Genomic DNA, 10,963 nt, shown 5'->3' with positions numbered 1-10,963 from the left:
GTTGGCGGCGTCATTGGCCTCATCTTCGCTTACATCTGCTACAGACAGCACTACCCTCCTCTGGCCAACACAGCTTGTCACAAGCCGTACGTCAGCCTCCGCGTCCCCACCTCGCTGAAGAAGGAAGAGAGGCCCACGGCAGACAGTGCAGCCAACATGCCCCTGGAAGGCATCACGGAAGGCCCTGTATGACTCGTGTCGTGGGAACATGGACACTTAGCCCTGGGTACTTCTTGCCACCATAACACCATAGAGAGGGGTTCTGTAGAGTGTTTCTTCTCATCACTTGTTCCTCAAAGTTACCTTTCTGCTTCCATTTTTGCCAACAGTGTTCCTGCTACTTTAAACGTCTCCTTTCACCTTTCTTGCGTTTGTGAGGGAAGCACACCAGGAACCATCTCTGGGAGCCCGTGGAAGGGGCTGCAAGTGCGGGGTGGGGCCGCCGGGCCAGCTCCTCTGTAATGTTTGCTGTACCAGCCACCTGCCTATATTTTTGTGGTTGTAAATCATAATAAAATCTCCCACCTGGAAGACTTGGTGTTGGCCATCCAGTGCAACCAAAAGTGGTCTGAGGACGTCACAGGTGAGGCAGGTGTGGCAAGCCAGCTGAGAACTAGCTCTGTCTGTTGGTCACACCACCACATGCTGGATTTAGGAGCCAAGGATCGGGTCCTTTCTGAATTGTGAGCTTCTCTAGCATGTGACTCTCACACAGAGTTGAAAGTGGGAGTTGGAGCCTTCGCAGGGCCCTGTGATGCATTGATTCTAGAAGGACTTGAACTGAGTAACTTCATGCACAGATGCCACCAAATATTGTGCAGCTAGAGACGTGTGAGTGCAGGTGAGGGGAGAAGGCACCGCTAGCTGCCCTGAGCCCACACTTCTGCTTCAGCCTGAGGGCCGTGTCTGTGCTCATCCTCTGACCAGTCAACAGCCCATTACAGTCCAGTTGTTTGCAGTACATAGCAGCCCTGTAGGAAAGAGCACACCTGCTGTGTAGGATTTCGGAGAAGTCGCTCTAGGTGCAGCTGCCATGGTTTTCTCCAGGGCACAGCTGGTGGAGCCAAACAGCTAACCTTCACTTTGCAACTCAGCATTTAACTCACTGCACCACTGCAGCTCCTTCAACCTCTTCTAAAAACCAACCAAGCTCAGTGCCATCAAGCCCAACCTGACACATGGCTCTCTGCTAAGGTTTCCCAGCCTATATATATATTTAACAGAGACTGCATCTTTAATTTGATTCTTTCTTTCAAACAAAAAAATAACAAAGTGCAAATAACAAAACTACATAAAACCAAAATTAAGTGATAATAATGAACATTTTTTGTTTCTCAGACCAGCCTATGAATCTTAATGGGAGCAGAATGCCACATTTTCCTCTCCCAGAGTTGCTCGTGGATTCAAACAGCCAGCCTTTCACTTAGCAGGCTGATGTGTAAGACACTCCACTGCCAGAGCTCCTTGAATACTGTACCTCCTCTTTTTGACCCTTTTTCCTGAGATGATGACTGATCTTACAGGCTGGGAAGCCAGTGCCTTGGGGTCTAACTCAAGGAGAATGGGGATAGGAAAGCTTTGACTTAACACTCTGTCCAAATCAAACCATGTTCAAAATTATAGCCCTCCAACCAGCAAGCAACTTTGAAAACAAACATACATTACTAGCTGCCTGACGTAAGGTCCAGTGAAACAGCTTCAAGTAAGAGCTTATCTCCTGTTGGAGCCAGTCTTGCCGACCTTGCTTTGCCTGAGGGTCCTCTGCTGGTGGCCCACATCCCATTCTTGACTTGTAGGAAATGTTCCAGTGTGATCGATTGTAATTAAAGATACACGAAAAGCACATTTTGACTGTAGCTTAGTTTTTGACAGTGTTTAATGTGACCAGGCGATACACTTCCCATTGTCTAGGTCTGAGGCCCACTTCTCCTTGACCAACTCCTTTTCAAAGCGGCACACCCCCCTCCTGTTCAGAACAGCTGCTCCACACAGCTCTCCAGATTCCCAGGCTTGCTGTGAAGTGATGTATCTTTGATGTCCAAACTAATGTCACTTTCTAGCAGTTAACATAACAGACTACATTTTGAAAGACTCTAGTGGCCTTGTAAATCATCTGTTGAACAGCTCAGGCCTGGACGTGCCTGTTAGTACTATCTGGATAACTTTGATCAGCTCTCTGTCCTGTGGGCAGAGTCCCGGGGTGGGGGAGCGTGCCCCACTCCATGCATACCCTGTTTAAGAACCCTAGGGCAGTCCTCTGCAGCTGTCATTCTTCCAACAAGCTGCTTCAGGCACAGAGCTGAGGGGTGATCATCCTGAGGGCTTGGTAGAGAGCAGAAAGCACGAGTTGACTTTTGTCCAAACCAGGCCTCCTCTGATTTCTTCTCAGTTACAGCGGGCACATTAGCAAACAACTCTGAGATCAAAGAAGACCGACTTCAAAAGCTTGTTGCTATTGAGTTGATTAAATTCATGATGACCCCATGTATACAGAGTAGAACTAAGGCATCCAGTTTCACACTCACCAGGCCTTGGCTTTTGAATCTGCTAGCTGGTAGTTGAGTGCATATGTGTTTGCACCAGTCAGGGATTCAGCTTTAAAAGCTGCTGCTGTTGTTGTTGTTGTTATAAGCCACCACATTGGGCTGCAGCTATAATTTACAGTGAGCCTGTGAACAACGGCTCAGAATCTTGCCCTAGCTGAAGCATAGTCATTCTCACAACACAGTCTTCCAGCAGAATTTAAAGTTCATATGAATTTAGGATATTATACAATATTCTGGTTTGACTCAAAATGCTATCGTTACTTAAACTCCATGCTGAGAACCGAGAGTGAGGACCAGGTCACAGCTGACCCTCCATTGGGTTTCCAAGCTTGTGGACTGCTCAGGGGATGATTGCCCATCTTCCTCTTGGGAGCTGCTGGTGAACTTGAACTCCTGGAGAGGCTCTGCCTTTGAGTTAACAGTGTAACTCCCTAAGGACCATGCCAGTGGAGCTGTCTAAAAATGCTCTCATTTAAAAAAAAAATACAGACAGAGGATCTTTTGCTAAAGTTAAAAAATAATCTTGTGTAGTTCTTATATTTCTTCCATCCCAGTTTTACCCAAGCTGTGGAATAGCACGTGGCAAGAGAATCCCTGGGAGGTACAGACGATGACGTGCTCAACTACTAACTGAAAGATTTGTGGTTCAGTACCACCATGGGTGCCTCAGGAGAAAGGCCTGGTGATCAGCTTGGTCACCGTGAAGAAAATGTGGTGGAACCATTCCACTCAGACACACGTAGGGTCTCTATGAGCCCAAAGAGATTCAACTGCAACAGGTCTGGTGTGTTTAAGAAAGAGAAAAGATGGTGCTTCAGTTGATAAAAACTTAAAATTCTGGACCAGGAAAGGTAAATTCCATAAAAATGCTTGCACATAAAAACAAATGGCCAGAAAATACTGACCAGAGAAAAGAACAGAGTGTTGTTAATACTGATAATTAAACTGGAAGTCCAAAGACAGCCCATGCAAAAGATTTGACTAAAATGTGATTAAAATTGCAGGAGACATAACAACAGGAAGTTTATGGCAGTATCCTTAGGAGCTTAATTAACAGTGGAAGCTGGTTCGGGAAAGTGGGTGTTTTTGGTGGGTCTGTATATTTTCATTTCCTACTCTATTAAAAGGAAAGCAATGATAACAACATAATGGGCAGAAAAATGGCCATGGATGAAGGGATTTGCTCCACAGCCCCAGGTTCTTTTTGGAGGTGAGAGGTTACTAATTCAGACTCTTTGGCAAAGCTGGTTGCACGCCGCGCTGTGTAGGAATGAAGGGTGCAGAGGCTGGTGGTGGCTTCTGTGCAGGGCCATGTGGAATGGGCACGGCAAGGCCCTGGAGTAAAGGATGGAGCGTGGTGGGAAGGGAGGTTGCGGGGAGGCAACGTGCTTATCTTAGCTCTGCATGTTGGAGACTTGGGGAGCACACTTCTAGGGTGATGGGTTCCAGGAAATGGACCGCTGCCTGCCTTATTTACAAGAAATTTCCTTGCCAACTTGAGTGTCTTTAGTACATTACAGTAAGACCTAGAGGCCAACCTGCGAGCTGTGGTCTGCGAGACTTCTTTTCCCTTTGCTGGACCTACTCAGGGTCCACGTTAAAGATCAGAAAGTTAGCTTGTTAGATGTCTTCTAATCGGAACTGACTCCTAGTTGACCCTCCTCCTAGCAGGTTTTAGAGGCAGTAAATCACATGGGAGGAGACTGCCTATCTTTCTCCCATGGAGCAGCTAGTGGATTCGAACTGCATGACTTTGGATTGACAGTGCAGCTCCTTACCCACTAAGCCAGCAGAACTCCCTATGTTAGAGATGAGCAGTCACAAAATCCAGTACCTGGAGGGAGCAGGAGCAGAATGTGGTGAAGGAGGCGGGCCAGGGACAGTGCTAATGGGGGGGGCGGGTTAAAGAACTGAAGAGAACATAGCCATCAGGACAGTCCTGAGCCTGTTAAACGCCAAAGTACTGCTGCCAGGGAAGAAGGCAAGCACAGTGCTTCAGCAAGCAAGCCTGTGTAATCTGCATACTAAATGGTATTGATTCTTGCTGTCCTGATGCCACATTCTTCTTCATAAAGACACGTCTCTCAAACGATCTGTTCAGCATACAGAGTGAAAAAGTATGGGGAAGGACATATCCCTGATGCATTCCTATTGTTAAAGAAATTAAAAAACAAACAAAAATAAACCCTACCTTTTTTTTTTTTTTTTTTACTTTGGCATCTGTGTCCATTGAAAGGCCTTAGGATGCTGGTTAGCGAACACCCAAAGACAGCAGGTTAGCCAGCCGGAGCTCGTGAATATTATCTGAAACTCAGTGCAGGTGAGGCAGTTCCCATCTTACAGTGATGTTCCATCAGGCTTTCAGGGCTGTAAATATTAACTGGAGGAGACTGTGCATCTTTCTGGGGAGCCCCAGGAGATGCTCTACAGCACACAGCAGGCTGTGCCACCAGCGCTCCCGTTGGTACTCTGGGTATACCGTAGTATAGAGACGGGAAGAGTGAGTCTCAATGGCATCCATGTGACAGTCTCTCTGTAGCTCAGTCTGCTTGGGGAAGGGATGGGAGAATGGCTTGAATTGACAACCATCAACATCTGTAATAGAACATCATTTAATTAAAAGAGAAAGGAAAATGTCATTACCTGTGATAAAAACTGTCAAATAAAACCATACGCCAAGCTGTTTATAAACTTCCATACGGGTTATGTGGTTTCTTAATGAGTTCGAGTTTGAGCAAAAGCCTGCTTATCCCATTAATCAGTGGTGGCTCTAATGACTTGCCCTTTGCCTTACAGGGTTCTTTTTCAGACAAGCCACAGATTTTGTTGTCTAGCTCTGCGCCATCTTTCTGGAGGATTCATGCACATTCATTCTCTCAGTTCGGTCATTGTCAAGACAACCACCCACTTACTTTCACTCATTGTTCCGAAGCTCCCTTCACATGTGCACTAATCCCATGGTCCAGGTCTTTCTAGCTCAGTCATAATGGATCACATTTGATGGGTGTTGGCTTCCTGTTTGGATCTGCACTTGACCTTACTTGGAAAGACTCTCTTCACTGGGAAACATCTCTACACACATGGGGGGAGGCCCAGGCTTCCTACTTCCCACCAACCGACTCTTCACCCAATGTCAATTTCAATGTAGGATTTTCTGTGAATTTTAAACATGTGATGTTTCTTTAGGGAATATTTTTGCCCACATATGTGGATTTGTGTTTATGCCTTTGAAACTTAGATAGATATGGGATTTCTCTTCTCATCATACATCTTCCTTGGGAACACCAAACATCTTTTGTCAAACAGAGTTACTAACACAGAGTGTTCCCAGGTTACAGATGTCCATGGTCACTTTTAATGTGTAAATTTGCTTTCACTTTGAAATGACTGGACCATTTCCTACTCACAAATTCATCACAATCACCTTCACTTGCCGCACAAGCAGTTAAAATCATTTAAAAGGCTTTGGACCTTTTTCTTACCCTAAAGTAAATCTATACAAGAACCATACGCAGTTGTTCTGAATTATCTACAAATTTGATTTAAAGTCACACTCAACATATCATGATGGTAACCCAGGAATAATACCCACCGCCCTTGGTTCTATTCTAACTCATCTGGTTTCTGGAGTATATAGCTTTACATGAATATGCTGCCTGTCTTTTTCCCACAGAGCAACTGGTGGATTCAAACCACTGACCTTTCACATGTAACACACTACAGAGCTCCTTAGGTAATCCAAGGACTGCCCGTATATTTTTAAAATGGCCTTTATCACCTGAGGCTGTAAGTATCTAATGTTGATTCCCTTCGAGTTTGAGCATGACAGAAGGCTTAAAGCCCCTCTGCAACTACCAACATTTATGGAAGTTCCATTTCTGGAGGCATGTTATTTAGGAAGTGGATATACAAAAGATTTAAATAAAAAATTCTTGTTCTCATTGAATGAGAACTGACTCACAGCTGGGCCTTCATTGGGTTTCTGAGCCTGTAAATCACAGAGGAGGAAATTGCTCATTTTTGTCCTAAAGAACCAGTAGTAAATTTGTAGTAAATTCGGAGAGATGCGGCCTTTGAATTAACACCACAACTCCCTGCAGACTACAGCGCTGATCTCAAATTGGTATTCAGAATTTAATATAGTTTGCATCATTGCTGCTGTCTGAGTAGAAGAAAGTTAGAAGTGTAATCCCAGAAGGTCCTTTGTGAGGAGCGAGGAAAAGGAAGAGATGGGCTTATACCAAATCAAAACACCAACAAATCACAGCTGACCCTCGGGGGGGCGGGGGGGGCGGGTTTCCTAGCCCGGAAAGCTCACACTTGAGAAGATTGCCTGTCTTTATCCTGCAGAGCTGCTGATGGAGGCTCTGAAAAGTCCCGCAGTGAGGGAATCCAAAGGCAGCTCTGGTTTTGGTCCTCTCACACCTTGTCATGTCATGCTGGGTGTGGCATTGCATGCCTGTCTGTTCATGGATATCTACAAATGTTCAGAAGTAGTGGTGCCACCAGTGACCGCTGGGGCAGCGCCCTGACGCAACGTGCAAGGCATGATGGGTGAACCCAGTGGTGGTTACTTCTTTTGCCCCAATGCACCTCTCCTCTTGCTTTGCTCCAGAAAGTGTCCTTGATTGATCTAGACCACAGTCAGCAATGTCCCAGGTGACCGCATAAGAAGGGATGGTGTGCACCCACATACCTGGTACCCAGACATCCACGACTCTACCCGCAGAGGCACTGCAGGGGCAGCACGGGAGAGTGGAAGCACTCAGAGTGTTCGACAGCTCAGCCACATCCGCCCTCTGGAGCCTCTGAGTTTGCCTCTGCAGCATGGGGCCAGTGCCAACTTGAGTGGACTGCTTTGTGATCAGGGATGGAAACCCTCAGGCCACAAGAGTAGCAATTGCTGCAGGAATCCTGGATATCCAAGGCAGGTGTAGAGCAAGCTCTCCGGCATGACAGAACCCACCTGAGGAGTAAAGGGTCTTCGAGTACAGGTACGCCTCATTGGATCCCATTTCACTCGCTTGTGCTTCGCAAAGACAGTGTTGTTTACCCATCAGTAGGTTTTGGCAACCCTGCTTTAAGTTCAGCAGTGTTTTTTCACTTGGGTTTTGGCTTTACAGTTTGGTCATTCTCACAATATATTAAACATTTTTGGTCACAAGATTGCACACTCACTAGGCTACAGTGTAGTGTAAACATAACTTTCCTATGCAGCAGGGAACAAACAAATGCATATGACTATCTTAATTGCAATATTGACTTTATTGTGGTGGTTTGGAACGGAACCAGTAATCGACCTAAGATGGACCTGTGTAAGCAAGAAGGGTGTCACAGATAACCCTGTAGCAGTCAGGTAGTAATTGAACTATAACTCCTCCACTCATCAGCACTGCTGTTAGATTTAGATGATTGTACAATTTACCCTTTTGTGGAGTCCAGGTTCCCACTGTAAGTGGGAAGGGTAATGTTAATTCAATCTACCATGGTGTTGTTGTTTGCAATTGAGTTGAAACCAACACATAGCTGACCATCCAGTGTGTTTTAAGAGGCAGTAAATCACGTGGGAGAAGATTACCCTTTCTTTCATGGAGTAGCTAGTGGATTCGAACCACATAATTTCAGGATTCAGAGCAGCTTCTTACCACTAGGCCACAAGAGTTCCCTAATCTACTCTTGTTGTTTTGTGCCGATGCGTCATAGCAACCCTATGTTAAACAGCTCTGAACCCTGATCTATCTTAAGCCAAATTCATTGTCTTTGATCGAATTCATATTACAGGAAAATTCACAGTGTTGATTTTCACAAGGATGACTCTCTTCCTGAAGTGGTAAACAGCTACCAGGGACACTGGCAGCAACAGCAGCTGCCTGGCTGTAGGGAGAGAGAGACCCACACCAGGCGGACTCTGGCATGTGGTCTTAAGAAGAGGGTGAAGGAAGGCCAGGAGAACTTTGGGCAGTGCCAGGAAGAGATCAGCGGAACCCATGGGTATGTGAGTGATTAGAGAGGAGGGCGAAGTCAGAACAACCCACAGAAAGGCTCAAAAGCTGGTGCTCTCCCAAAGGGCTTCTGTTCTCATGGAAACAGTTATGTCTCTTTGAGGACTTAGCTATGTCCAGCCAAAGCCACGATCTCTTCTTTTGCATGAAAAGCTGAACAATAAATAAAATAGAAGAATGATGCTTTTGAATTAAGTTTTTGATGAATGATATAGACTATACCATGGACTGCCAGAACAACAAATATAACTGACTTGGAAGAAATGCAACCCTAATAGTCCTCAGAAGTGAATATAGCAAGGCTTTGTCTCCCATACTTTGAGTGTCTTATCAGGAGGGGCCGAGCCTTGAAGGAGATCATGCTTGGTAGAGAGTCAGTGGAAAAGAGAAAGACCCTGACTGAGATAGATTAACACACAGGCGGCAAAAAAAGGCTCAAATATAGCAGCAGGTGTGAGGATGCAGGACCGGCGATGTTTTCCTCTGCTGTGTACAGGATTGGTACGAGCTGAAACAATCTGAGGCACCTAACAACAAAACAAAAACATATCTGAGGTGGAAACGCAAAGTGTCATCAGGGAGTCAAACCAAAATGAATCATTTCCAAGTCCTAGTTTTAGGGGACTCAGCGTCGGCTTCCCTTTCTTCTTGCATCATGGAAATGAGATTATTTAGCCCAGCTATTCTTGGAATGAGCTCTACCCCAGGGGGAAGGAGGATAATTTTAGTATTGCTCTTTCATAGCCAGCATATTATCTACTAGTGAATCAGCATTTGCTCATTTGCTTAAACCAAAGTCCTACACGTTGCCCTTAATTATTCTTTGTCCTTTATTCCCTTTTCCCCAGTCCAGCCTGCCTCCAAAATCCACTTCACACCTGTCCTCTCTGTCTCTGCTGCTGCCACCCTGGTCCCAGATGCCACCCACTCTGGCCTGAACTATGTTCCCTCACATCTTACCTGTTTCCTTACATCAGCTTCTGTTAGTCTGTTCTGTACTCCAAAGCCAAATTGCGTGCCTACACTCGTTCCTCTCTTCCTCAGACTTACGAAGGTCATAGTCGCAGAGGATAATTTTTACTATTGTAAGTGTACAGTTTCTGAGTTTTGATACTTATGAATGATTGTGTAGCAATCATTCTGTACTGCAATACGGGACAGTCCCTCATCCTAAAACTGTACCTCTTCTTTGCTGCCCATCCCTTCCTAAGCCCGGGCAGCCATGGACTTGTTTCCTATCATAGAATCTCATTTAAACAAAATGTTCTATGTGGTATTTTGTATTTTATTTATTTCTATTTTGAGGAATCATCCATAATATTGTATGTAATCATATTTCATACCTCTATTGTTGAGAAGTATTTAATGGATGGATTTACTATTATTTGGTTATTCATTCATTCATTAAAGGACTTTTTTTTAAAAAAAAGGAAAATAAAATATTTATTTACATAGTAAATAAAGACAATTATTGAAAAGAAGAAAAATTAATAATTGTCCATTTAAGGTGAAAGAGAACAATGCTGTACATAATAATGTTTCAAATTTAATGATTTCACATTTGACCCACTTGAATGTTGAATAGAAAAATTAATTTCATAATATGCATTTTCACTACTAATTCAGCACAAGGAGATGACAATGAAATTAACAGACAGTGCTAGTAATAGACAATGACAGTAATATGAAGCATCTTCAAATTTTGTAAATAAACTAGTTGTTATGTGCCATCGAGTCACTTGCAACTCATAGAGACCCTATGTACAACAGCCCTAAACCCTACTCTATCCTATGCCAATCTCACTGCCTCTGACACATCCACCCCCATTACCCCAGTCACTGACACAATCCATTTCATCAATGGCTTTCCTCTCCTGTGCTTTCCCTCCACCCTCTCAAGCGTTACGTCCCTCTCCAAGGACTGGTCCCTCCTTGCAACATGTCCAAATTATGTCAGATGGAGCTTCAGAATCTTGCCTCCAAGGAGCAGCCTGGCTTCACCCTCTCCAGGATGAACTTGTTTGTTCTCCTAGCAGTCCATGGTATGTTCACTACTCTTCTCCAGCACCACAGCTCAAAGGCATCCACTCTCCTTCTATCATCCCTAGTCATTGTCCAGCTCTCTGATGCATAGCAAATCATTGCAAAGACCGTGGCCTGTGTCAGGGACACCTTAGTCTCCAGACTGACATGATAAATAAACTAGTATAATAAAAAAATAAATAAAAAGAGAAATTGAGTTTTTGTGTCACAGCGGAACTAGTTAACTAAGACGCTTTAGCTGGCAGGACAGCTCCTCACCACTAAGCTATCAGAGCTCCCTGCACATATAGAATCTGAAAATAAACTCTGCTAGCTTTTCTTCGCCATCCATCCTGATGCTACCGATTGGTCCAGTGGTGAGAATTTTTGTCT

General features: G+C 44.7%; 1 protein-coding gene across 1 annotated transcript in view; it reads left to right on the top strand.

The window, feature by feature from the left end:
* PPAPDC1A (phosphatidic acid phosphatase type 2 domain containing 1A) overlaps positions 1-230 on the top strand; it is a 142,852-nt gene extending 142,622 nt beyond the window's left edge. Inside the window, exon 8 of the mRNA XM_006879893.1 lies at positions 85-230. Within this exon, the coding sequence (XP_006879955.1) occupies positions 85-118 (34 nt within the window). The 3' untranslated portion in view covers positions 119-230. The remainder of the gene's footprint in view (positions 1-84) is intronic.
* The last annotated feature ends 10,733 nt before the right edge of the window (positions 231-10,963 follow it).

This window comes from Elephantulus edwardii, unplaced genomic scaffold, assembly GCF_000299155.1.
Source record: "Elephantulus edwardii isolate Elephantulus edwardi_28Jun2011 unplaced genomic scaffold, EleEdw1.0 scaffold00006, whole genome shotgun sequence".
In the NCBI taxonomy this organism is placed as follows: Eukaryota; Metazoa; Chordata; class Mammalia; order Macroscelidea; family Macroscelididae; genus Elephantulus; species Elephantulus edwardii.
Note: the sequence above shows the minus strand (reverse complement) of the source record. Positions and strands in the feature narration are given on the sequence as shown.